Consider the following 27,571-nt stretch of genomic DNA (forward strand, 5'->3'; position numbering starts at 1 on the left):
CTATTGGACAATTGCTCTTTTATTTTTTGGAATTGCTGAAGGATATTGGAGTAGATTACAACTAATCTGATTGACCATTCTCTTCAAATAGTTGGCTCCCACTGGAACGCTGGACAAAACCACAGAAATTTCCTCATGGCTGAGAACAGAAAATGCATATATACAAATTGATTAAGACAACATTTCTGATAAACTTTTTCACAGAAATAAAGTATATATCATTACCCAGACATCCATCTTTGTTTTACTCACCCAATATTGCCTGTGCATTTTTGGATAGTGAAAACTATTGGAGATGTTGGATAATTGGCAGATAAAGAGAGTTCAACTTCAAACTTTGCAAGAGGCGTGGAACTGGAGAACAAAAGGCTTACACTACAACATATGAAAAAAACCAGATACATAAGAGTTAATAATTATGTATGTTACTAACCAAGCAAAATTCCTCAGTCATATGAAATAATTGGAGAAGCAATCAGATTTAGAATGAAAAATTGTGAACATGGATGGATAACTATATCTTTCACCCAAACCAAATGATATAGTGATAATCTGAACTGGAATTAATAATTTGGAAATAATAAATAAAAGTGAATTCGGCCTATTTGCAGTAACTTCATCATGTAAACCAGAGGTGGGCAATTAATTTTCCTAAGGGGCCACATGAGAAACTGGGACTGTTGCGGAGGGCTACTACTGCCCACTCTGCTGCCATCTCCGCTGTGGGCTGGATATGGCCCATGGGCTTAAATGTCCAGGTCTGATGTAGACAATCATGAACATATTCAATTTGTTCTCTCTCACAGACTATTTTATATTGTTTTTTACTGAATGTTCAACTGACCAGGTTTCAGATGGTGTTATCAACTGTGCCTCTCCTAGAATAGAATGACATGTCTGCTTACCATGATTTAATAACACCCTGGATTCAATGTGTTATAAATAGGCTACTCTTGAAAAATGTTTTGAAACTTCATGGACTATTGATGTTTTTTTTTAAAAAAAACATAATTGCTAATTCTTAGGAATCTTTGTTTGCTTCCACTTTATTTCTGAGACATTTTGAATAATAGGAAATTACAGAGCCATAAATGGTCAGAAACTTAATAAAGTTCCTTAATACCTTGCAGATATTCTAATATATTACTGTTTTAATTGTGTTTTCATTGTTGCATCCCATTATATCTATCTATAATAATTCAATGAGAGGTGGTATACAAAGTATCATTATCATAAATAACTAAAACTGTTACCAAAACACCTTATTTTCTCACGGTAAGCCACATACATAAATTGTGTGAGTATTAAGAGCTTCTTTCAACTCTTTACTATTAAAAAACCTCTGCCAGATCTGCCTGTTGGATGTGCTTGTTTTTAGGTTGCCTGTCAAATTTTATGTTCATAACACTTTTTAGCTTGTATTTTGTTTACTATTTATTTTAATCTTGTTCTGGAATCCACTATTTCTCTGTTCTTTTATTTACTGCATTTTTATGAATTTTGTAAAGTTTACACCATATTGGATAACTGCATTTTTGTTCCTTATTATGCCCCTTGAATTCTATTTACCAAAAAATGTTCAACTTTTTTTCTACCTTTAGCAAAACGGATTATGACTCCTGATGATTGCCTGGACAAATCCATCCAGTTTTCTTGGCTGCAATTTCAGAAATGATTTGTCATTGCCTTTGTACTAGGCTGAGGGAAAGTGACTGATTTTTCCCCGGCTCACTTTGTGCCTAAAGCAGGAACTAGAACTCATAGCCTCTTTGTTTCCAGCCCTGGGCCTTTAATCATTTCAATCTGCCTCTTGTTCTAAAATGCACCATTATAAAAATTCAGTATTGTCAGTTAAGCATAAAACTATGAAGTAATTTGGCTGAAATATAATATGCATTTACAAACTGGGAAGAGGTGTTTTTTTAAAAAAATATTTGTATGCACAAAGCATACAGGCAGAAGTAGATTAGACAAGTACTTACTTTGTGTCATTCACTTCAGTCTTCAGCAAGTAAAATTTTCCACCCCATTTGTTCAGAAATTCTATCTCTTCTCCCAGAAGTTGACAGCGGTTCACCACGAGAGACAGATCATGCAGTATCTGGTTGAACAATCAAAATAAAAGTAATCTTAACATCCTAATACACACATAGATTTTCTAGAAAATATGCCTATGGAGATTCTCAGTCCTCCAGGTCACGGTTGTCTCAAAGGTCAACCTTCGGGAGTCCTTCGGGAGTAGGGCGGTATAGAAATCTAATAAAATGAAAAATGAAAATGAAATGAAAGGTGCTTTTTCAAGAGGCAACTGGACTTTCTGGTTTTTCTTTGAAGATGTTTCCCTTCTCATCCAAGAGGTCTGAAGAAGCTTCTTAGATGAGAAGCAAAACATCTTCAAAGAAAAACCAGAAAGTCCAGTTGCCTCTTTAAAAAAGCACCTTTGGGACATCTAGAAAATATGGTTTGTCAAAATGAACTTTTCATCAAAAAATTATTGTGATTTTAGTCTTCAGTCTCCTCTCATCATCCTCATCCTTATCCTCACCGCCAACATCTCCATTATTCGGAATATATGGAAAAAAGTGGTAGAGGTGTAGGGCTTTGGGTACTAATAATTGGCTAACCCTGCCTCCCTCCTAACTTATCTTTTTCAATTCTCCTGACAGCAGTTGTCTTTTGACAAAACAAGTGGCTGGAACCAACCCATTACAAGTAATATATGGCTCAATATATCACAGAGAAAGGTATGGCTTTTCTATACCAGGGGTCCCCATCACCGCTGCCAGTTTGCAGAGCCAGAAAGGTTGGGGACCTCTGTTCTATATTAAAAGCACTCTAAAGGCAGCATGTAGAACAATAAAGCAGACAATAAGAAAAAATTGCATTACTTAGCTTCTTTAAATAACTAAAGGCGATCAGTCAGCTAAGTGTTATTGCTACTAAGATAAAAAAAATACTCTAGTCTAACCCATAGTTATCCATTAGAATATCCAGATTTTTTTCACAAGAATGTATAAGCTTCACTATAAATTTCTGATGTCTTTGTTCGTCTCATAAGCGTCACGAACCAATAAAATATAAATTTGAAGAGTTTTAAGAGCTTTACTGTCATGCCTGCTTTATTCTACATTAGTGTACAAATTCTAGACTTCCTTATAATTAGTTCCTTACCTGAGAAAGTTGATACACTGTTGAGCATTTCTTTTGCCATGAATTTTGACTGTCTATAAACTGAAAGATAAGCTTATGCACTAGTTTTGAAGTAGGTGCAGCTTTTGTTTCTGGAAAAAAAGATCAAGTATAAAAGTTACCAAAACTTAAAAGTTATATTTAAATCATTTCATGTTATTTTATTTATTTATTAATCACATTTATATGGCTGCCCATCTCACACAAAGTGACTCCTGGTGGCATATAACAACTGAATAAAATAACAATGTTTTAATCATTAATATTCTATGCATATGTCTCCTTTATATAGTTTTACCAAGGACCTGTGCATTATCAGTTACTTGTAAAATCTTCCATTTCCCCACAACTTTGACTATTATTTTCCTAATGCAAAGAATATACTGCAGAAGAAATTAAAATTAAAATTAGAAAGCAAAGATTCCTGATATCAGCCTGTTTTTCCTAGTTTCTTCCATTTCAACAATATGTTTCTCATGAGGCTCTGGATATTCCTTAAGATAATAAAATACTGCAATCTTACCATCCAATAATGTTTCAAAATTCAGACTAACAATCTCCCAGTAGAACTTGTTTTGGAAAGTAGCATCATCTACAAAAAAGCACACACAGTGTGAAGCACATCTTCAAAATGGGGTTACTCCATTTCTAGTAATGTATAAAGTTTGTATTACAGATAGTAATCAGATTTATTCACTTCTGAATAAACTGGATAACCTCCTATACATATTTCCAATATTGAGGAATATTTCTATGGAGAGGCAACTTGTTATGTCAACCTCTACCCTAAAGCTATCCAGTTAGGCACCCCCTGATCATTCAGTATTTACAATCTATCCTTCTAGTGCAAAATGTTCCATTACAATAAAAAATATAATTTCACAAAATAGTGGTACATTATAGCCACAATGAACAGTTAAATTCAAATAATTTTAAACAGTTTTTATATAAGCGCCATAGAAGGCAGGTAAGAGTTCTTGCTATTTTGCAGCTTACCTAAGGGCCATTTAAATCCCACAGTGAGCTCAATAGAATCATAAAGAAAAGTAAATACTGCCTGGTGATCATTCCATTCCTTTATTACCCACTCAGAGAAGCTGCAAGAAGAAAACATTTCACAATCACAGATTAATTGAAGAGAAAATATTACAAAGACAAGATATGGACACATATTAATATTTGCTATTAATGCTCTTTCCACTTTTGGAAAATGAAGTGTTTCTACGCTAGGCTGCTAGTGCTACTAATATTAATCAGTTCTGTATTTCTTTTGGGAGAAAAAAGGTAAAAAAATAGGTTCCAAGTGGGAGAGGAACCTTCATTCCAGGAAGGAATCAGAATTCTTTAGTCAAAGAAGATCCAAAACAAACTCAGACTTTCACAGATTAGGAGAGAATTTCTAGCAACATCAATGTCTCTTTGAGATTGTAAGATTAAGTCAATTAGATTGGTCTAGTGGTTAAGGCACAGGTTAGAAAGTGAGGGATGATGAGTTAAAGGCCCACCTTTGTTATGAAAGCCACCTGGGTGACCTTGGGCCTCTCAGGATTGTTGTTGTGGGGAAAAGAGGAAGAGGAAAGTGTGTTGAATATGTTTACTGCCTTTTGTTATTTGTAAAAATAATAAAGGCGAGATACAAGTAAAATAAAAATAACATAAAATAAACACTGTCAGTTAATTTTAAAACCATGCAGAGACTTGCCTATATACACATCCCCACATAAATACTGAAATAGAGAACTTGGTCTGTTAACTATTGTTGGCAAACTATTGAGTTTTATTTTCCTAGACTATTTTATCAATATCAAATAGTTTTTTGAGAGTGAGTAATTATATTGTCATCCCTCAATGAGAATGACAATAGTCATGAAATAATCAAATTAAACTTTAGACAATTCTCTGCCAATTGAGACCATCTTGTGATCACAGTTAAGTTCCCAAAGGTACAGCATATATTGGGACAGTTTTAATTAGAGGATGAATGGCATTACAAGAAAATCCTCTTTAATTTACTTACTTGTATTTCTCTGTAAGTTCTTGGCAACTTCTTACATCTCTTTGAAGCTGGTTGATTTCAGACGTTATCTGTTGTTTTTTATCACTAAGATGTGATTGGTCTCTGCAAAAATGCAACATGTGAATAAAATAGTGATGTTGAAAGGTGACATTTTATAGGTTGCAAATATGGGGTATTTTGGTGTTAAATATTACCTTTGAAGATTATCTTCTTGGGATTTGTAATTTTCTAGTTCTAAAGTTAAAGAAAAATACATTTAAAATCTGGCAATAGAATACAAATAAAGCTATTTATTCTAATTAAACACATCCGTCCCAAATAATTTTATTTTTCCTTCCAAGATAAAATTATTGGAACTTCCACACAGCTGTAATTTCTATTCCATTCTCCAATCCCTCAAAAGTAGGTAATGCTAATATGCAATTGTGTTCATGCCTGTTAATTATGTGCAATACTAAGAACAAGCGTCCCATTGTAAGCAGCTCCAGGACTTGGAAAGAAAAAGATTATTTCACTTTTCCCACTCCAAGGGACACAACATAAGTAAAATAACTTGCCTATCCTTACTTCATATTTTGTGAGTTTATCTGGTCATCTGCAAAAAATATCCGGAGTGATTATTAAAGGGTGGGAAGGGGAGCAAATTCTGAAAGATCTGCTAGGACAACTTAACTTTTAGAAGACAATGTGAAATGACGGTTCTTGCAAATAGGAAATAGACATCCACAAACTCAACAAAGCTGCAACATTTTCAAAGGAAATATTATTTTTGCTATATTTAAATACAATGCAGCTAAATCAGAAATAAATTAGTTCAACCTGGAAAGGTGGAAAGGGTACCCCTCTATAGAGGCCTCCTGGATGGCAGAGAAGGACATGCAGGCCACACAACTACTCGAAAGTTCCATAAAACCTATCCCCACAAATCAGGGGGGAAGGATGGGAATCCAGGCACCCATGACAAGCAACCATGACTAATATATATGTGCCTACTGTCTTCCAGGTACGGCCCTAGTAGGGGGAGCCGCTTGTCAAACTCCAACCGGTTTGCCATACCTGGGGGAGAGGGGGGAATTGGAGAGTGAGGCAGCAGGAACAGCTGAGCAGCGGCTTGCTCAGCGACAAGGTTTACAGCTGGGACAGCTTCAACTTCTACCGAGTTCGGCGGCAATGGCAGCATTACCACATGCAGAGCTGACTGGTGGCCTCCTGGAACCCAGTTGGCCGGCACTGGATGCAATGGCGTAATGGAGCAGCAGCAGGCTATAGGCCAGGGGATAGACCAGGGCACTGGATGATGGGAGATGACCGAGCTGCCTGCTGTAAAGGAACTGGATGCTGACGCCGGATGGTGGTTGAGTGGGTGGGGCTGAGGGGGTGTGGTCCCACCTTCAAAAAGTCCTGGGAGGCGGTAGCTCCCAGGGCTGACTTTACAACAGACTGCTATTGTTACCTACTCAATTTGTGCCAGGGCTCCGCCATGAATAAAGTCTAATTCTATGGTTCCAGAGTGTGTTTGCTTCTGTGTTAACCAGGCTTGGGAATTTGGACAATTAAGAGTAAGAGAGGTAAACTCTGGCTAACAATGCATACTCTGCTAGCAAACAGGTATCAGTAAATTACATGTACTTCAAATATTCCCTATATAAACTCTATGTAGGAATTCATCACAGTTTACTTTATCAGGTTTATATGATTTCAATAATCAGGAGATTCTGAATGGTTTACACTCTTACCATATGTAGACTAGATTAAACAGCAAAAACAATTAAACAATAATTCCATCTAAAATATTTCTGTTAAGAAATTATAAAAGCCATATAATCACACAGGAGGAATACTATTAAAATAATATAATTTTTATTTTTTAGTAGTAATAGAGCCCAATGTTCTTGTTTGCCTGAAATGTTTTTGTAAAAGAACACTATTATAAATGTCACCCTCATCTATTGAAAATTAATTCTGAATCTTTTATCTCATTTAACTAAAAAAGCCTACTTACCTCTCTCAATATGTTTTACTTTGGTTTCATGCTCCTCCGTGGCATAATTGGCAACCAACTTAGAATCATCCAGAGTAGCAGTTTCTAAAAATCAGGTAATGTTTAACAAAGTCATGTATCCAAAACTATAACTTACATTATCAAAGAGTTTAGCAGAAAATGCATTTTTTAAAGTAATATGCTTCCAATTTTGAAGCTTATACCCCAGAAATTGAGTAGTTTAGTAACTAAACAAAAATGCTAAAATGCTTTTGGTAAGTATAAATTATAGATACAGCTTTTATTTTTACTATATTGCACCTACAGTTCGATATAATTAGAATTAAAAAAAACAAGACTTCCATATTGCATTGGTTTCAGGAGGACCGATGTATACCTACATCACTGAAACACAGAAACTAATTTTAGTAAACAATGGTTTACAATCCATCAAAAACTTAATGTTTGTACATTCCATCTTAAAAAGAGGCAGGCCAGATGCAGGCTTAATATTATTTGGGGTGGAGTGAGTCTGGTACATTGTGATGTTATTGTGGTGTTACACTGGATCAAAAACTAACTTTTAAAAGACATTGTTGCAATTTAAAGCAAAAGAACACTACTTGCAATAATCTCCTTACAAAGTTGGCTAGAACCACTTAGAGCACCCACTTTACTACTCTGCAAATGACTGCCTTTGCATTATGTTGTTTGTCAAGATAATACGCTTGCCCTGTCTGAGGCTACTCTGTGCACGCTACCAGATAGATAGGGAGCCTAGCGATATGTGTTGCATAGTTACTGGATGTTTGCGCCCCACCCCTCTTGATAAACTATGTATCTGGCGGGGTGGGGGTGGAATAGCCCACAGGTGTCAGAAGGAGTGTGGCACAAGACCTGGAATATGGAAAGGTGTTATGTGATCTGGCACAGCCATTATTTGGCCAAATGCCCCCTATAAAAAGATTGAAATCAAGGAGGTTTTTAAAGACACAAATCGTTACTACATCTCAAACAGAAAGATTAAAAAGATGGAAATCTCTAGTAATTGGATAAAACCGCTTCAGTTGAGCTGCCTGGAGATGTGGAAGAGGAGTGGACGGTCTAGAGGTGTTTAAACAGACTGGGCATTGGTTTGGCTAGAACTAAAGATTAAATCAAAAAGTAGAAATAGAAATAGAATAGACATGGGAAAATGGGAGTTTCTCCCTGAGGATGAGGATATTCACTGCAAATGTGGCACTATTCAGACAAGTATCCATCTTTTATAGTGCCCTCTGGGATCAACTTGTACACAGAATGACTTGCTGGTCGGAAATATCTCTGCCATTAACGTGGCCTGGTATTGGGCTAGAACTATATACATCCATATATTATTAAAGTTTTTAAATATTAAATTAATAATTTCTCCTTTTCTAGTTCCTGCATTTCTGACACCAGACAAGACGAGAAACTAATTTCACAAGAAGTTCCATTTATAAATAAGGTAGTTCACCTATCTTTAATAATATTCAGAGAAGCCAAAGATGATATAATCAAAATGTTCATTTTGCAGATCACATCTAGCTACATATATCCTTTTCTTGTATTCCTTTATCTTTTAAAAACAATATCAGTTCAACAAATTATTCAAAAAATCACATTGTAGTGTTTTTCTGTCAGTCAGTCTATCTACCTACCTATCATATCAGCATCATGAGACACTGTGAAAATTAATCAGCCTATCACAACGCAGATTAAATAAACTGTGGTCATGACCAGAAGGCCTGAAAATCAGCTGGCATACGCATTGGAGCTGAGCTAGGGCAATGCTCGCGTGCCCACAGACATGGCCCGCATGCCAACTGTGGCAGACATGCCATAGGTTTGCCATCACGGGGCTAGGGCATAAACTTTATGGAAACCATACATTGTGCCAAATTTTTATTGTAATTTTATTGTAATTTTTATTGTAATAAAAGTTTGCTATAAATTTAGGAAAGCAAGCAACTTATACTAACTCAAGAAGACTGAATTGTCTAAAAAATTTTAAAGTTGTACCTTTCTCCAAAGCAAAAAGACAGCTATCCATTTCTTTCAGAAGTTCATCCATTTTAGCTAATCTTGATTGTAGTTTTTCACATTGCAGCTTATATAATAAAGAAGATTTTTTAATTTGTAATGTAACTATTTATATTATAGTAACTCTAAAGTTAATACTGATTAATGTTTGTTTGCTAATGCCAAAATAAAAAATGTAATCATATTCAAATATTACATAAAGTATTGGGTGATGTATCAAGGAAAGGACAGATCTGACACACATACATATTTAATGGCTGCATAATCAGGGTCTCCAGTCTATTCAACATATGCAAAATGAAAATGGTAATGTCTGCTTCTAACTGACATATTAAAAATTAAGAAAACAAAGGATTTGCTACATTTTTTGTTACATTATTTATAGAAGAAGATTAAAAGTTTTGTACTATTATGGGAAAAGCTAACAATGAACAATGCTAGTAACAATGTAAATAATTATAGTAGGCCAATCACATTATATCATTGCAAGTTTAAATTTAGATGGAAATTGTATCGTGCAATTCATCTGCATGAATTGTGCATTTCTATTTTATTCTTTGTTGAAGATATTTAAAAAGTAATAATTCCAATTAGGGAGTATTGAGCTAATTATATATTATTTGCAAGTAAATTTACAATTTGCTCAAGTTACATTTTATTTGGGACAAGGTAATTTGAATTCAAATCCCTGTTCAGATATAAATTTCATCTTGGAATAGTCAGCAACTCGGATTATACATAATGTTAAGCCACAATGTACTTTGCTTGTTTTTCTAGGACCAAGCTACTACATTTCAGACTACCTTATAAAACTGCATTGTAAAGGAAAAAAGATAGCTTATAAGGAGGGCAAAAATACAAAAATAGAATTCTTAATATCTTAAATAATTTACCTTTGCATGGTGCACCAATTTCACATATAATTTTGCTTTTCCTTTGTGAGCAAGAACTTTACTTTTCTTGGTGAAACGGGATTTCATTTTGTTCAGCTCAGCACCAAAACCACTCAGCTGCAATGAAATTAAACTTTCCTTAGCTTAGCTTATAATTCATCAGCAGCATGCCAGTCACAATGGATTGAATTCAAATGTTGGCCACCTCAAACAGCTATAGAAACAATTTTTCTTATCGACCTCTTTCCAAAACACTTGTTTTGAATTCCCAAATGTAGTATTGAATGAATTGGTGGAATCTCCTGAATTAACTTTATCATATAGATGATTTGGAAACAAGAAGTCTATCGCAAGCTTCTGTTCAATTTCTAAGGATACCCCAGCCTCATTTCAATCAATCAATCAATCAATCAATCAATCAGAATAGAGCTGGTAGGGACCTTGGAGGTCTTCTAGTCCAACCCCCTCCTCAAGCAGGAGACCCTACACAATTTGAGACAAGTGGCTATCCAGTTTCTTCTTAAAATCCTCCAGTTATGAAGCACCCAAAACTTCTGAAAGCAAGCTGTTCCACTAGTTAATTGTTCTCACTGATTAGTTTCCATCCATTGTTTCTTGTCTTGCCTTCTGATGCTTTGGAAAATAGGTTGACCCCCTCTTCTTTGTGACAGCCTTTCAAATACTGAAATATTGCTATCATGTTACCCATCACTTCAACATCTCTATCCTATTTAAAAAATCTCCTTAGTAGCGGTTTTCTGGAAGACTTTTGTGGAATTGATAAAAACATCTGCTTCTATCAAGAGCATCCAAATTTCTCATCTGTTGAATAATGAAAGCAAAGTAAATGTCCTAAAATGTTTAATACCTTTGAAAAAGGAATTCATTTTAGTATTTACAGAGCATTATAATACCACTCCTCCTAAAAAGAGATCTGAGATCTGAGAATAGTACTGGGTATAGATTCTTTCAAATGCTTTCAGTAATTAATTATACTGATTTGGGCACTATATTCACATTATTCTTCAGCAGACTATTGCCCTGATGTTCCCCTTCTACTATCAAAGCTCCTCCTTTACTAATTTTACTTAGTCGTCTACTTCAATAATTTAAAAGTTATACTCCCAGAGAGAGTAAAAGAGCCTCACCTTTTTAGTGCTCCAACAAGTTTACTGAAAATAAAATGTCTTAACACATTTTAAATTTTTATTTAAAGTTATTCAATCTAAAAGAATAGCCCATTTATCAATTAAGAATGAGCATGTAGTAACTATCTGTTCATATTTTTCTTATATCTTTCTATTTACATATTGATTTCATTTATATAAAACTATTTTTAAAGTGAGTATATACAAGCAATTTCTATACAAAGTGCCATTTAAAAATAACCAAATACATAAATTAAGATAAGTTATTGACATGTCTCAATAATTACAATTAAGCAGAATAAGTCAGTTGTCTATACCTCTTCCTTTGAACAAGTTTTCATTACTTCCCAAAAACTTTTATTCATATTTGCCAGAGGTTTATCTTGGTCAGCTGCATGAAGTTTTAATCTGAAATACAAACAAACATCTGTGCTAGTCTGCTGATAGAAAGCAGAAATAACTTGGCTGGGATCTAGTAAAACAAAGGGTGGCTATATCAGCATTTCCTGCAGTATCACTACAACACTTTCTGGGATTTTTAAAGTAAGGTTTCAGATACCCTAATATAAACAGCTTGAAAGAGTTGTTGGGGGCTCTTCTCTATTTAATTATACACATAAAGCTTTCTAATGCTTCCAAGAAATGCTTGGAACTTTGGGAATATCTATGAACTAATAGCCTATTTAATCTACAACTTATTTGGATTTCTCAACTGTGTCACAGAGATGTGCTGGATTGCACTCATAATGTTTAATGATACTTATCTCTAATTTCACTCACTTCTGCTTTGCCTACATGTCTAAACACAAAAAAACTGTAGAACTATTCAGAGAACAGAACCGGGATGATTATTAATAGACATATTACATTACTCTTGTAGTCAGCTCTAATTTTGAGGATTTCTACAAAGGTGTTTTTACAGGACATCTACTATACAGCAAGAAAGCAGGCATTTCGAAGGGCAGCATATTTGTGATTATGGGATATTTCTTTTTTTTTAAAAAAAAAATACATGTCCAGTATCTGCATTACAATTGTTCAATTTTTCTCAGGGATTTTGTCTAAAGCCATAGTGTGCTGCATAGAGATCAATCCATAGGCAGTAAGTAATTTACAGTTCAAATTTGCTCTCCTTCTATCCTTGCTTTTTAGTGACATTATTAGAAGTTTTCCCTAAGCACAACTATGGGATAAAAAAAGCTAAATATACAGGTAATCCTCAAATAAGCATTTGTTTAGTTCAAAGTTATAATGGCACTGAAAAAAGTAACTTATGACTGGTTTTCACACTTAGACCATTGCAGTATCCCCATTGTCACATGATCAAAATTCAGACGCTGGGCAACTGGCATGTATTTATGACCGTTGCATTTGCCCGGGGTCATGTGATCAACTTTTGTGACCTTCTGAAAGCAAAGTCAATGGAGAAGCTAGATTCACTTAACAACTGTGATACTGATTTAACAACTGCAGTGATTAGCTTAACAACTGTGGCAAGAAATGTTGTACAAAGGAGCAAAACTCACTTAACTGTTTTGCTTAGTAATAAAAATTTTCGGCTCAATTTTGGCATTAGTTGAGGTCCACCTATGAAGAAGAAATCTTTCTGTATGCAGAAACTCCCAGAATCTAAGAGATTTTATTCTATGCACAAAATATTCCATACACAGAAAAAGAGAGTTTTGTGGTCTATGTCCAAACTGAGACATGTGTTTTGGGCACATGTTCTGTCTGTAAGCAGATAGAATAGAGGGTTGTTTTGTTCTGGATTTTGACTGAAATACATATGTTCCAGGAAAAAAAAAAGCCAAAACCAAAGCATTTCCTTGATAATATATGTAGACATCAATGGCAGCAGCTGAAGAGAAGCAGGAATCTAGGGGTCTGGAAGCCTGTTCTTAATGCTTAAATCACTGAATTAAGGAACAGGTTAATATACAGGTAATCCTTGACTTACAACCATATATTTAATGATGGTTTGAAGTGACAACGGCCTTGGAAAAAGCGACTTATGATCTATCCTCAAAGTTATGATCATCGCACCATCCCTATGGTCACATGATTACAATTTGGATGCTGAGCAACTGGGTCATATTTATGATGGTTGCATCATCTTGAAGCCACATGATCGCAATTTGCAAACTTCCCAGTCAGTTGGGAAAGCTGAATTCGCTGAAGGTCCATGAGATTTATTTAATGACATGTTTTGCTAAATGACTGCGGTAAAGATGGCTGTAATATCCGGTTTGGTCATGTGATGACCGCATTGCTTAGTGACTAAAATTCGGTTCCAAGTTGTGATTGTAAATCAAGGATTACCTATGCTTGTTTAATATATTGGCTGTAAAAGCAACGCCTGTAAAAAAAAAAGGCGGAAGTAGTAGAGAAGACAAAATTGCTGGAAAGATCAATGTTCAGGCAGGTCAGTGGAACTGGCTGTGCTGGCACACCAGCAATGCCTGAGTTGAGGCAGGAAAAGAAAAGCACTGTGAGGAAGTGGGGAAGGTGAACTGGTGCAGATGCCAAGAAAAAGAGCAGGAGGGGACACAGGGAGTGACATGCATCAGCCTTGCAGTACTCATCTCATCAAATTGGCCAGGATCCCTTTGGATATTGTTTTGGCTATAAACTGCAAAAATCAAAACATTCCAGGCTTCGGATGGTCAATCCAAAATGAATAGAAGTAGAACTTTATTTGTGTCCAGAACAAAACAGTCTCCATTTAATGCACAGCTTTACTTTGTAATCTTTTTTATAAGAGTTCGTAAGTATTTCTGAAAGAATTACAATGCACACATTAAAGTGATCAACTGATATCAGTAATATTGCAATTCATATTAAGTTTCAAGTAGTAGATGTTAATACAAATAAAATCTGAAGAAAAATTGGAAGTATCTTACTCTTCTATTATTGTGTGAAGAGTTTGACAATCTTCCTTATAAACCTGTAATTTGGGATGATAGATGCAGTGGCTGAGAATCTCGTCTTCTGGGATAGATGATGTGTTGACTGTGGGCTATAGAGAAAACAAAACATATGTAGTTTCTTAAGAAGGAATCTAATTAGAATTAGAATGTTCCTGTTTAGAATTGAGAAAACCAATATGCTCAAAATTGAACTGGAAGCAATACTAATTGCTTCTTTCTTGGTTCAGCAATTCCAGAAGCCAAATTTGCATAAAACTAAATTAAACTTCGGCTGAACTGAATGTTACAAAAGATGTTTATAATGGCTGAATGAGACCTAGAAAGTACAATATGCATACTGATGAATCTTAAATAATCTCTAATATAAATCACTAGGCTTGTTTCAATAATAAAATCAAATCCTTATTCATATTGCAACATAGTTGCTAGGCCCTTTTACACATACATACCTTGACCGGAAGGTGACTCTGGCGAGGCATTTGTATTAAAACATGGACTTGGAGAAGTGTGAAAAATTCACGAACTGTGATAGTACCTTCCAGCAATCTCTAAAATGGAAACATTTAAGTATAAACATTAGTTTGGAGTTGAAATCAAATGTCTCAATATTTTTTTAAATTATAGTTTTAATATACCCATTAAGCTATAACCAAAATTTAAGAATAAAAATTAATTCAGTGTATAAAAGCATTATCTAAGATAATGGGTCAACAGACACAATTTCAGCAAAACAGGAAAAACAAAATCTAGCTAATTAAACATGAGAAACCTGCTACATTTCAAGGCCATTCATTATGTATCAATATATGTTTTGAAAGAGAAAGGTATAATTTAATATATACCTCTTGTAAATTTTGTTCGCAAATACTGTCCATGAGAAGCTGAGTCTCCAGTTCAATGTTTTGTTGATCTAGAAGGAAAAGAAGTAGGCAAGAGATGTGAGAAAAACATTCCACATAAATGTATATCAGTAATAATCAGCATCAGTTTACAACCTAAATGATTTTAATTTTTTTTTCATTTGGCACAAAGTTCTGATTTTTTTCTCATTTAATATTCTGATAATCTTTGAGATAAATTAGAAGAAACACCTTATTTGTAGGGTTTATGATATGAATAATATAGTGAGAGTGAAGAAATAATTCTACAAGTATTTAAATTTAAAGTCATCTAGTTTCTCACCCTATGTTTGTAAAAAATACAACTGCCAATTTATGGCAGTGATGGTAAACATTTTTTTAGTCTCCACTTTGCATTCTTTCTTGTATCCTGCCTAGAGACCATAGTGGGCATGGCCAGTGATGTCATGACATCCACAGAGCAGGCAGAACCAACCAACCTTCCCAGTTTTAAAAATAAAAACAACCCTTAAGCCTTCTCAGTTCCCTTCTTAAATTCCTCGAAACTTGGTCTCAATAATTCAGCCCACCCACGTAAGGAAACCAATAATTAGTTTGTCCACCCAGATTCATGGAAACAGAGGGACTGATATTATATTATCAAAAATATAATATAAATGATAGAAAATCCAGATTTGCTAGAGAGAATGTTGGTTGGGTTCAAGTTAAGACAACTTTAAAAAAGTTAACAATATCCGTCTTCCATTCTCTTCTCCCACTTTCTGGCTGTCTATGTCCAATATCTCTGTCTCTGTCTGGTATCTCCAATACAGATCCCTTGAAAAATCATGAGCCATAAACATTTCCCTTGTTCCCCTGCTAGGCTCCAATTAGAAAAAAAGTTTATTACCTGCAGCTCTTTATTTGGAACTGTAACTATTTAGGAGGTATGGAGTATCTGATATGATAATATTCTGAAACTGGCATGACAAGTACAGCAGTAATTTTATGAATGAGCAGGACCATAGCACAGTAGCTACTTTGCAGCAAAATTCCACATATAGAGGAATTGTGCATAGAGCCTAAAGATTTGTTATTCCTAACAAGAACCATCTTTAGAGGGAACTACTTCTGAATAATATGAGCAATTAGTAGATAAGCTGCTTCTGAAATAAGCCCAAATACCTTCTACCAACTGAAGGAGAAACTTCCATTGCATATACAATACTGTAAAATGCCTCTACGGTATTTCAGACTCTGTTATTCAAGTCATTAGTTTGAAAGAAATCTTACTATTGCAACTTGTATCAACCTTAAATGAATCAAAAAGGTTGTTCTTGCTGCTTTGTTTCTTTTCCCATTTTGTGGTCACCACTTCTGGAATATGTTTATTTTCATCAGTTTCTGTGTCGTTATGAGGTACCTCTGTGCTATGAAGAATCTAAAATTAAAATAGTCATTATTCATAAAATATCAAATCACAATAAAATATTACAAATATTTTACAGGTTATATGTCTTTAGTTTAAAATTATATGTCTTTTTTCAGTTATATAACCTACTCATTATCACAATTTTTGTTACAGTATTTTTATTCTCAAGGCACAGGTGTCAGCATTATAACTGAAACAATCCGTTTTCCAATATTACCTAGCTAATTTGTAGGTACTATTGATCTTCTTTAAAATAAAATCCTATTGCTGGGTAATTATTTTTTAACCCACAGATTTGCAAGAACCTATCAAAATAGTAAACTTTTACAAACCTGCTTTTGTTCTGCAGTATCATTCCAGTCCATATCTTTCTTGAGCTTTTTTCCTCCTTGAATGTCCTCATTTTCTTGATTTATATGTCTCTTTAATTTTTGATTCGTTTCAAACAGTTCATTATTAACAATCATTTTTTCATATATCTCGTCAGGACATTTTCCTGGCACTTCATGACATAAAGATTCATTAGAATCCATTTCCTCTGCACATGAAGGAAGCAGTTCTTCATCTATGTAAAAAGGACACAATTTCTGGGTTATTTTGTCTGAGGAACTCTTTGTAAGTAAAGAGACTTCAGAATCTTGAATTTCTGAGTTTTTATCCAATTTGGCAGCAGGAGCTTCTATGTTGGAAAGTGCAGGTTTTCTTTTATTTGGTAATTTAGGTGGGAAGATAGCTAAGGGCATTGTTCTTATTTTACTGTTATCTGTATTTAAAGGTACATTAAGAGGAATACCCTCAGTAGAACTTGAATTTATCCCTGCTTTAGAAGCCATTGCATTGGATTCAATTCTTCTGTCTTCTTTCAACTTCAAGGAGCAATCTGGCTTCATTATCAGCTTGGGTAATTCTTCACTAAGAGTGGATTCGGCATCACAAGAGAACAGAACAAGTTCTGGTTTCTTCTCAGCATCTTGTAACTTTGGACAGTTGCTGATAATACTAGATCCTTTATTTAAAATGACAGACTCTTCCACTGGAAGTATAATATTTATGGGACTGGATTTCAAATCGTTATGTTGATCTTTTGAAAAGCTTCCCCATTCAGGTTTCTTTCCAATTTTGTCACCATATGGAAGAACATCCATTGCTTTTATAGCAGTATCATCTAATTGTCTTGACTGAGATAATTTTTTAAGATCATGTTTTTCCATTTTGCTTTCATCTAATAGGTTTTTCTCTCTGTTTAAACCCAGGGCAATTTCATCAGATAGAGTTGGCATTAGAGAGGACTTTCTGATAGGAAATATCAATTCGTTCTCTTTATTTGAATCTACAATTGAAACATTTTCCTTCATATGATTAATTTTAGCTCTGCAAGGCTCTAGTCTCTCTTTAGTATTCAAAATGTTCTGCTGTACTTGGACGATGGACTTTTCAGATGCAATTTTGTCAGTATTTAATTTCTTTTCACAATCAATTATTGAAGCAGAAAATTCTACATTAGATACAGCAAGGGAATGTAACTCACATTCATTTCTATCACTCATAAACATCCTTTCAATTCCTGTTGTGTAATTGCTAGTTACCTCCATGTGCCCATCATCTGAAAAGGCAACTGTTTTTTCTTTTGACATTCTGGAAGTGTTTGGTATCTGTTTTTCAGCAGACAGCACATAGCAATTATGTTCCTTGTTGGTAACTGTGTGTTTTTTTATAAACTCCAGATCATTTGCCTTTTCCTCGTGATTCTGTTCCATATTTTTTTCTAGCCTCTCTTTCTTAACTTCCTGCAGATTCCCACAACTTATAGTATCAGAGTGCAAACTAGTAGCTTCTGTGCCATCCTGATAAGTGAATGCATTCTTTTCATTGAAAGGAAAAAGTTGTTTAGTTTGGTTAGCAACCTGGCAATATTCAATTGTTTTGTTATCAAATAATACTGTGTGCATATTAGTCTTTACTGGCTCATTAGCTGTTTGATTTGAAGAGAACTCCCATTCAGCATTCTTTTCTGGTTCAGTCTTATTCTTATGAAAATTTTCTTCAGGATTTTTGGCAATTGTAGGAAATCCTGCAGTATCCATATTATTCTGAACAGATATTTGCAGAATCTTTTCTTTATGGAAAACATCATCATGGTTAACTAACACCGTGTGGCATTTTGTAATCTCCATTTCATTGTGTTGTTGGGCAAAAACACTAATATTAACTGGATCTACTAAAGTAGACTCACAATTTAAATTTCTTTTCTGTTGGAAAGCTTTTAGACTATTTTTGAAAATTTCAGCTGGTAAAGATTTTGTCATTTCCATATCATGATTGCTCATAATCATGGTGTTTTCTGCAGGAACAAAACTTGAAGATTTACTTATTGTTTCATAATTATTATGTACAGACAAACTGGTTTCATTTGCAGAATCGGAAAACAATTTCTGAGGGGCCACCTTAGCATGTTGAATATCATAGCTGACTGCTACTGTATGACTTCTTGTCATTTCCATTTCATTTTCATCCAGTAAACACAGATCAGTTCCTTTTTTGGCTGATTTTACTAGAATCGCTTTGCCATTTTCTTTGTTTTTTGACTGCAAAGTCTCAAAGCCAGTATCTTTGATAGATGTCATACTTATTGGTTTAGTGATTTCCATGTCATTATTATGCACAAACATTACAGTTTTATCTGAAGGAGCAAAAGACATGCTCTTATTTACTGCCATATTATTTGATATATTAATGTTGACATTCTCTTCAAAAGGTGAAGTTTGTTCTTGAGGAGCTCTTTCTACTGCCTCTGTAAGGTTCTTCCTAAATTCTAGTTTACTGTTTGCACTCAAAGGAAATGCAACAGACTTATCACTATCTGATTCAATTGTTTTCCTTCCAGTTCCTGCACTCTGCTTTGGCACATTAAGGAAGTCAGATATACTTCTAAGAGTTTCACTTGCCACAGGATTAGTTATTTCCACATCATCATGTAATGTCGATAGGATGGTTTTATTTGAAGATACAGTTGATAGAACAGGCCTATCTTCTGCAAAAGTGACAGCATCATGATTTAATGCTACTGTGTGGCTTCTGGTAATGTCCATTTCATTCCCGTCATTGAGGGAAAACACAATAGTCCTATCTTCGGTTGGCCTAGTTCTACCAGATCTATTTGGCTTTTGCATAATCTGGGAACCAGAATTTTCTACATACTGACTTATTATACATGTTATAGGTTTAGTTTCATCCATATCATTATATACATTAGTAGTTTTGTCTACAGATTCTAAAGGAAACACTTCAGTCGTTCTATCATGCTGCAGCATGTTGTAATTTACTGGCACCGTACAGCTCTTGGTAATCTCCATTTCATTGTCTTCACTCAACGGCAATGCCATAAACTTATCAGAATCTGAATCAGTTATGCTTTTCCTACTAGCACCTGTCAACTGCTGTGGTATATCCTGGAATGGAACAGGCTTCAGAGAATTACATCTTAAGGATCCTACAGCTTTACTTATTTCCATATTCTCACTGGAAGCGAAAGTATTTTCATGTTCAGGTATTAAAGATACTGCATTGTTTGAAAGCCCAATTGTTCTATTAATTGTACTATCTCCTGTTGCTGAATTAGTCCATTTAGTGATACCACTAGTAGTATATGGCACTAATGGAATCTCTACTGGCTTTTTAAAATTCTTGGACACTTGACTTGTATTTAAGTTTATGTTTCTTGCAGAACTAAGATTTACTCTTTGATTTAAAAGTTCCATGTTACCATGATCATTTTGCTGATCTGCAGCAGTCATTTTACTGACTAAGTTAGAATGGTGCATACTGTTTAGATAGGAATTCATGGAAACATGGTTTTTTGTAATGTCCATCTCAATCTCTCTAAAATTCGTTCTGTCCATTAGCTCGAAAACATCAGTTTTCTGTTTTTGAACTAAGCCATCAGCAGGGCTATCTGTTCCTTTAGAATGAACTTCCCAGATTAAACCTGTACAATTCTTGGTCATTTCCATATCTTCAGAGAAATTAGTTTTATCACCATGGAGAACAGGCACAGAAGTGACAGAAGGTCCTGTAATAGTTCCAAAACTGGTTTGTGAAGGTAAGGTGTCCCTGTTAGTTATCTTGACAGCAGAATTATGGTTAATATTTGTTTCCTTGTTATTTGCATTTATTTCACTGTGAGACATATTTGTGTTTTGCTGAATACCAAGCTGATAATTTGAAGTCCTTAGAGTACAGCTAACTGTGCTATGAGTAACTGATTTATCCTTTCCAAGATTCTGTTGTTGATTTATCATGCTACTTGTGCTAGTTCCAGATGGCAAAAGTCTTTCTGTGTTGGCAGTAATTAAATCCATACTTTCAGCACATCCTAATTGCTTTGAAGCAGAAATGGCTTTTTCAATAGATAGAGCAGAGGTTTCATCATGTTGCCTATTATCAAGTCCTCCAAAGACAGTAGTCATGTTGCAATTTTCTGTTTGCAAATGAGAACATACATTTTGTTTGGAAGAATAAGTACTTCTTTCTGAAGCTGGTCCACCTGAAGGGATAATCTCATTAAAGGGTGCTGAAAACAGTTTAGTGGACCTTAAACTTTCCAAAAAATCTCCTAAATTAATTTTGTCTGTCTTTTCAGTATTTGTCTTCTGCTGAGATAAATTGCTCTCATTCATTTGTACAGAGCTATATGAGAAGCAGGTTTCAGTAACTTGTGAAGCTTTTTTTCCAGGTTTTATCTGAGACAAAAATGATTCAAAATTTATCTTCTTGGGTTTGTCAGTTTCTTGACAGACTTTAGTGTCATGGGTAATCAAGATTGTGTGACCAGATGTCATATCCATTTCATTTTGTTCTGAAAAAATCAGTGTTCTATCCGTGATGTTCAACTCTTGGCTAGGGTTGGCATCAAGACACTATAAAAAAGAAGAAAGTGCTGACATTTTAACTACTAATTATATTTAAGCTATATTTTACAAACCTATGTTATATTGCAAACCAAAGCTTAGTCCTTTCTATAAATAAATTAAAATACACTACTTATTTTAAATTCAACTTTTGAATTTCATAAAAATGGGAATGGTTTGATAATTCTGGGTTCAAATGTGATTGCGTTAAACTGAAAACTGTTCCAAAAAAGAAAGAATCCTGAATTTTGAAACTAAACAATTATTATCTGCAATAAAAGAAGATAAAAAGAGAGGCATTTCCAGAATAGTTCAGATCAATTACATACATTTAATGTTCAGATTATACCTCAGGTTTCAAAGAAAAGAAAGTTTTAATAAGTACTCAGGGCATCACAAATTCCAAGTGCTCTCAATCGTCATTCTTATAAAGTTATTTTAAAGAAAGCAGAAAATCTTTAAGATACGTTTACTGGCAGAAAGGTATTTAAATACATTACATGAAAGCAGAGAAATGAAGAGAAAGTTTTGAGGACTTGTATGTCAAGAGTATAAAGTGAATAATATGGAATTAAAAATCAGTGTTGAATCTAAATCAGAAAAAAATATTGAAAATGTTTAAATTGGTATTTCTTTTATGTATGAACAGGCATTGTAATTTGCAAGCCAAAGCTCTCCAGTTAAATCTTCTGAACAAGCAATTTGAATGAAATAAACAATCATCCATTTAAATAAGAGCTTAAAGTATTATTTGAGTTGCTGCCAAAAGTAATAAGCAACTATGAAAGGAACATTGACACAGTAGTTATTAATCAACTCATGGAATTACTGAAAGCAGTATTAGCTTTTTTTGGCAAATTTGTAGTAATATTTATAGATGTTTTTATCATTCCAATTAATCTTACTGTACTGTATTAAATTGATATGATAGATTACATAGATTAAAAATTAGTGTATTTTACCTCCATCTGTTGCAAAGTGTGGATAGGAGCATGAAGTAAAGTGTTCATCCCTTTGAGGAAGAAAATAGGATTAAATCCTTTTGGTTAGCGTTATGGTAAAACATGCCATATAATTTTTTAATAAAATCAATCTATTCTCTCCCCTAACCTAGTACTAGCAAAAGATTACATTTTCTAGATGCAAGAAGTTTCTTTATAATATCCATCTCGTATCCCATTTGGTTTCCATTGTTTCCTGTTGTTCAAGCAATGGTACTCATTACAGGCCACAATGATATATGCATAATCAGGCAAATGAGATGATTATTTGATTTTTTAATTTTATCCTGCCTTTATTATTCTTCATAAATAACTCAAGGTACAAAACATACCTTTTTCCTCCTATTTTTCGGTGAAGTGGGTTGGGTTGAGGGAGAAGACTGGCCCAAAGTCACCAAGCCTGTTTTTCATGTCTAAGGTAGGACTAGAATTCATGATGTCCAAAATAAATATGTACCATATTTTTCGGAGTATAAGACACACCTTTCCCCCCAAAAAAGAGAGTGAAAATCTGTGTGTGTCTTATACACCGAATGTAACCCCGCCAACCTGCCAGCCCCCACCCTTCGAAGGTTGTCGGCCTCTACGTGTCGCATTTTCCGACGGTTCCAGGCGGCGGGGATCCTCACTTCTACTCGGATTTTGATAACGAGCAGCACGCATCTTTTTATCCGTTTAAAACAAACCCTATCACTCTACGTGCATTTAACTGGAGTGGGTGGTTTGGTGTGGGGTTGGGTGTGGGATACAAATTCAATGTATTTTATATTACTACTTAGCAATGATGTTTTTATAAAGCACAGCTATCAATAAAGCTTTGAATATTTATTAATTGGATGGCCATATAAATTGAAATACCTGCATAAATAAAAAGTAATAAAATAAATATTACCAGTTATCTCATACTTGGTAGTTTCTGGTTCTTCATTTCTGGAAAAAAAATCAACTTAAAATTAATTTATTAAAAGGCTAATTAAGCAAAACAAGCAGTAAGTATAATTATAAATGCTGAAATTAGTAGAATATTTCTAAGAAATTTAACATTTAAGAACCAAATCATGGATATTGTTAAAATATTGATCTGAAAACATCTTATTAGTGTAAATCTTCTATTGCAAGTATGGATCAGTTCATTTAGTCAACAAGTTTAGAATTGTGAACTGGAACATTAATAACATGATAAAGATAAATTTATTAAATGTACTAAACAAACAATCCCAATATTAGTATAAATGCATACAAAAGAAAGTGATAGGCCATTTTAAAAGAAATTATTTGATATTCATTCAATAACTTACTCATTTAGTAGATTTTGATTTCTTATTTCATTTGAAGGTTCTACAACTGAACATTGTGAAAAATGATCAGTTATAAGAAGTATGTGGTAATCATGGTAATGTAATACATCTATTTTATCCATATGTACTAATTAAGGATAATTAAAAAATTCTCACCTGCATGATTTAATTCAACAAGAGTTTGAGGATCATGTGGAAAGACCCTAAAAACAGTGATACATTTAGAATTTCTACTTAAAATATAAATTTAGGAGAAACTATCTTTAACACAACAGTATTTTCATTTCACGAGAAATATTGACACAAAGATCATGCACTTTGCTTTCCAAAAAAAAAAAAAGCAATTTCCAGTCTTATATTCCAAATAGTTCTTAAGTATGGGATGGATATGGCAATTGGCTTATGCAACATAACATTAAAATCATATACACCAAGTGATTATTATAAACATTGAAAAACTTTGATATGCTCCTTTCTTATTCTTTAGCTCTCAAGAAAATAATTCAAATATTTATTATTCTTAGCTGCTTGCAAGATGATAGATTATTTTTTTAGAAATGGATCCTCAGTCAGCCATCTTGGTCTAGTTTCTTTCCTACTGCACATATAGCAAAAAAAAAAAGTTTGAAAAGAGCTGTGTAGCTATTCAGATTTCAAGGAGAAACAGTGATTGGGAATGAACTGCAATTGTCAGCAACCTCATAAAGAAGTTTGCACTTTTAAATATGAAAAAGGTTTATTTTATTTAATGAAGTGCTAACAGATCCAACTTGTGAACCAAACACCTTCTAAATCATGTTTTCTCCTTGAATTTTAGATAGTTTCACAGCTGTACTGTATTACCCAATCTTGCAGTCAGCCCTGACTTTGAAGTAACCTGTACTCTGTTTCAAACTTGATTCTATTCAGTTCCTGGAAAGTTGCTCTTACCAAGTAGTTTCTGGGCATAAACTGGACTCTCTTCGGAAAATGTTACATCTGCTTTTAACAGTTAAGATGTTTGGACTGCATATCCTAATCTATATATTTTATTTACTTTTGAACTGCTAGTATTAAATGACTTAAATGTTAGCAATTTAACTACATATTATTAAATATCTGTAAATGAAGACAACTTATTCTTATTTAGTATTTAAGAGATTCCTCTTTAGGATTCCTTTCTTTCTTTTGTATTAAATTAAGCAATATTTATATTTAAAACAATTGAAAGATTTCAGTACAACTTCTTGAAGAATATTCTGTCGCCGTTATCATATATTGCTTTTTATAATCAAGAATGCATTTATATTTGAAATGCTTTTTCAACAAACTCACCTTATGGTCTCTGCAAAACTCACCCGCCTGGAGTTTTTCTGACGTTTCTCAACATTGTATTCCTGTACATGCACAACAAATTAAATTCAAAGGCAAATTCTCTTTTGACTAGAAATCCGAAATGGGTAACACGACATATAACTTACTGCCTATATCTAAGCAGGGGTGGGTGTATCTGTGATATTTAATCACATGTAAACATGGAACAAAAACCATGCAAATACTGTCGTTTGATTTCCTCTTGGTCTTGGCATGTAAATGTGCTGGGCAGCACAATGCTACATTAATAGAATTGATTCTCAAGTGAGGGGCCTGATATATTTTAATTTTTTCTTGGCATATAAATGTGCTGTTTGCATTACAGTTCATCAGGAATGGGCAAAACACAATGTTTAATTTTTATTCTATAATACACTATTCTGACTATTCTGGGAGTGGCCTGTAATTTTCTAGAAGTACCTCTTCTAAAATTGGAAATGATTCACTGTATTCTAGATGTGATTGGAGTCTGAAATAAGTGAAAAATAAGAGGAAAAATGAAATTTTCTATAGCACTAGAAGAGTTTTACAAATAACTGCAATCAAGGTGTGTGCTTAAGGACCATGGTTGGGTGGTAGAATACAACCCAATATTATGGAATAACATTGTAGAATACCCCCATAACACTGCAACCTCATCCTAAATAAACTTCCCTGGAACTATATCTCATTATCTTCAGTTGGATTTTTCTCACATAAACATATCACATTATTTTCTTTTGTAGTTACTATAACCTATAAAATACGGTTTTTTTTAAATGAGACTCTCTTCCAATCAACAAATCCTAGCACTTACCTGAGTAAATTCATTTCCTGTGCCTAAGTCACAAAGAGGTGTTCGGGGAGCTTTTAAAATCTAAAAAGAAGATATAGTTCAGAAAATAGTGTTAATATAGCCAAGTTAATTTCTAAAGGAATCAGTTGTTTTCATAATGATAGGTACATTGATTTTAACATATAGTATAGAACTATAGCTTACCTCTATTGGCCTCTCTCTGTTCCAAGACTGAAAGCATTTACCTGCAGGATATTTCTTAAATAGTCCAATTATTGTAATCGAAATAGCAACCCATTTTGAAAAATTCAAAGAGTGGATTCAAAATGGCTTCTAACAAGCTTCAACTATTTAAGAAATGTCCTGAAGATGATATCTTGTAGATATACATCAAAAACAAGATACTAATTCACATCTTATTAGATTAGTAAGCTTATAAACTGAACATTTCAGCTAATATCCAAATAGTACATGCTAATACACACACACACACACAACATCTTGCCGTTATTTTTACAGATAACTCAAGGTGGTGAACATATCTAATATGCCTGCCTCCTATTTTCCCCATAACCACTGTGAGTGGGTTGGGTTGAGAGAGAGTGATTGGCCCAAAGTCACCAAGCTGTTTTTCATGTCTAAGGCAGGACTTGAACTCGTGGTCTCTTGCTTTTTAGCTTGGTGTCTTAATTAGACTTAGGCAAAAATATAAAGAACATCAATCTCAACATCTCTTTGATAAATTGTTCATGTTATAAAGTAATGCTTTTTTTAATAACACTTATTCTAAAAGTACTATTATTTTCTTCCACAAGGAAAATATACTGGTAAATTATACTTACTGATGAAATTCTTCTTTTATTTATGCCCTCTGTAAAGTCTCTAAAATAATGGAAAAAAGAAAATTATATGAAAGCTAATATCCATTTATTACCAACAGAATGTATAGAAGTATGTGTATATATTAAACTTATAACATGCATACAATAAAAATAGTTACTATTTCAAAAGATAAAATAAAAACAGCATTTAAAACTTAAGAAACAGCTATAACCACATTATTGGCTCAAGGTTGACTCAGCCTTCCATCCTTCCGAGGTAGGTAAAATGAGGACCCGGATTGTGGGGGCAATAAGCTGACTTTGTATAAAAAAGAACACCGCTTAGGGGGGGCCCCCGAAAGCCCTACTAAGCAGGTATATACAAAAGTATGAAGGCTATTGCTTAACGCATTGTAAGCCGCCCCGAGTCTCCGGAGAAGGGCGGCATATAAATCGAACCAATAAATAAATAAATAAATAAATTGGGAACTACATACAGTAAGAAAAACCCATCACAGAAAAGGCCTCCACTAGAAACTCAACTTACTTCTCCTCATTCATCTCAGCATATATCCTGTCCATTTTGGAAGCCTCTGGTGTCTGCAGTATTAGTCAAAACACAATGGGATATTAGTAAATCAAAATACAATGGCAAAGCACAAGCTACTTTTCCCCAGGCTGGAAACAATATAAGTCACCTTGTATAATACAATGTAAATGAGAAAATGTTTTTGGTTGTCAATAACCTAGCAAACAAGATTCTGAGAGAAAATCAAAAATACTGAAACAATTTACTGGAACTGAATTTTAACAAATAAGCTTTGCTGCCTTTGAACACAGAGTACCAAAGTGATCGTTTCAAGCATGGATCGATACAGTACAGGTAGTCCTTGACTTATGACCACAATTGAGCCCCAAACCTCTGTGGT

At 34.1% G+C, this 27,571-nt stretch overlaps 1 protein-coding gene across 1 annotated transcript; it reads right to left on the bottom strand.

Annotated features, from left to right (window-relative positions):
• Positions 1-27,224, bottom strand: KNL1 (kinetochore scaffold 1). The gene is made up of 25 exons (XM_070931326.1): positions 27,190-27,224; positions 26,664-26,703; positions 25,843-25,902; positions 25,008-25,069; positions 23,850-23,896; positions 23,694-23,739; positions 23,288-23,325; positions 22,357-22,406; positions 16,820-21,403; positions 16,349-16,496; positions 15,059-15,126; positions 14,666-14,764; positions 14,190-14,305; positions 11,607-11,697; positions 10,142-10,258; positions 9,228-9,315; positions 7,209-7,292; positions 5,401-5,440; positions 5,207-5,308; positions 4,186-4,286; positions 3,713-3,781; positions 3,172-3,281; positions 1,983-2,101; positions 253-375; positions 1-139 (listed from the first exon to the last, which is right to left on the bottom strand). The coding sequence occupies exons 1-25, from the start codon at positions 27,222-27,224 to the stop codon at positions 1-3; spliced, it is 6,576 nt and encodes a 2,191-aa protein (XP_070787427.1).
• Positions 27,225-27,571: the final 347 nt, after the last annotated feature.

The sequence above is a fragment of the Pituophis catenifer genome, unplaced genomic scaffold, assembly GCF_029215685.1.
Source record: "Pituophis catenifer annectens isolate HBS135680 unplaced genomic scaffold, rPitCat1.0.hap2 SCAF_1, whole genome shotgun sequence".
NCBI classification, from domain to species: Eukaryota; Metazoa; Chordata; class Lepidosauria; order Squamata; family Colubridae; genus Pituophis; species Pituophis catenifer.

Bases quoted from the DNA above. Each gene is read 5' to 3' on its own strand.
- KNL1 (XM_070931326.1), bottom strand. From the start codon at position 27,224: ATGGACAGGATATATGCTGAGATGAATGAGGAGAA. The intron at 26,704-27,189 runs GTAAGTTGAGTT...CCATTATTTTAG, and splicing joins GCTGAGATGAATGAGGAGAA to AGACTTTACAGAGGGCATAA. The intron at 14,765-15,058 runs GTATATATTAAA...TTTCCATTTTAG, and splicing joins GCGAACAAAATTTACAAGAG to AGATTGCTGGAAGGTACTAT.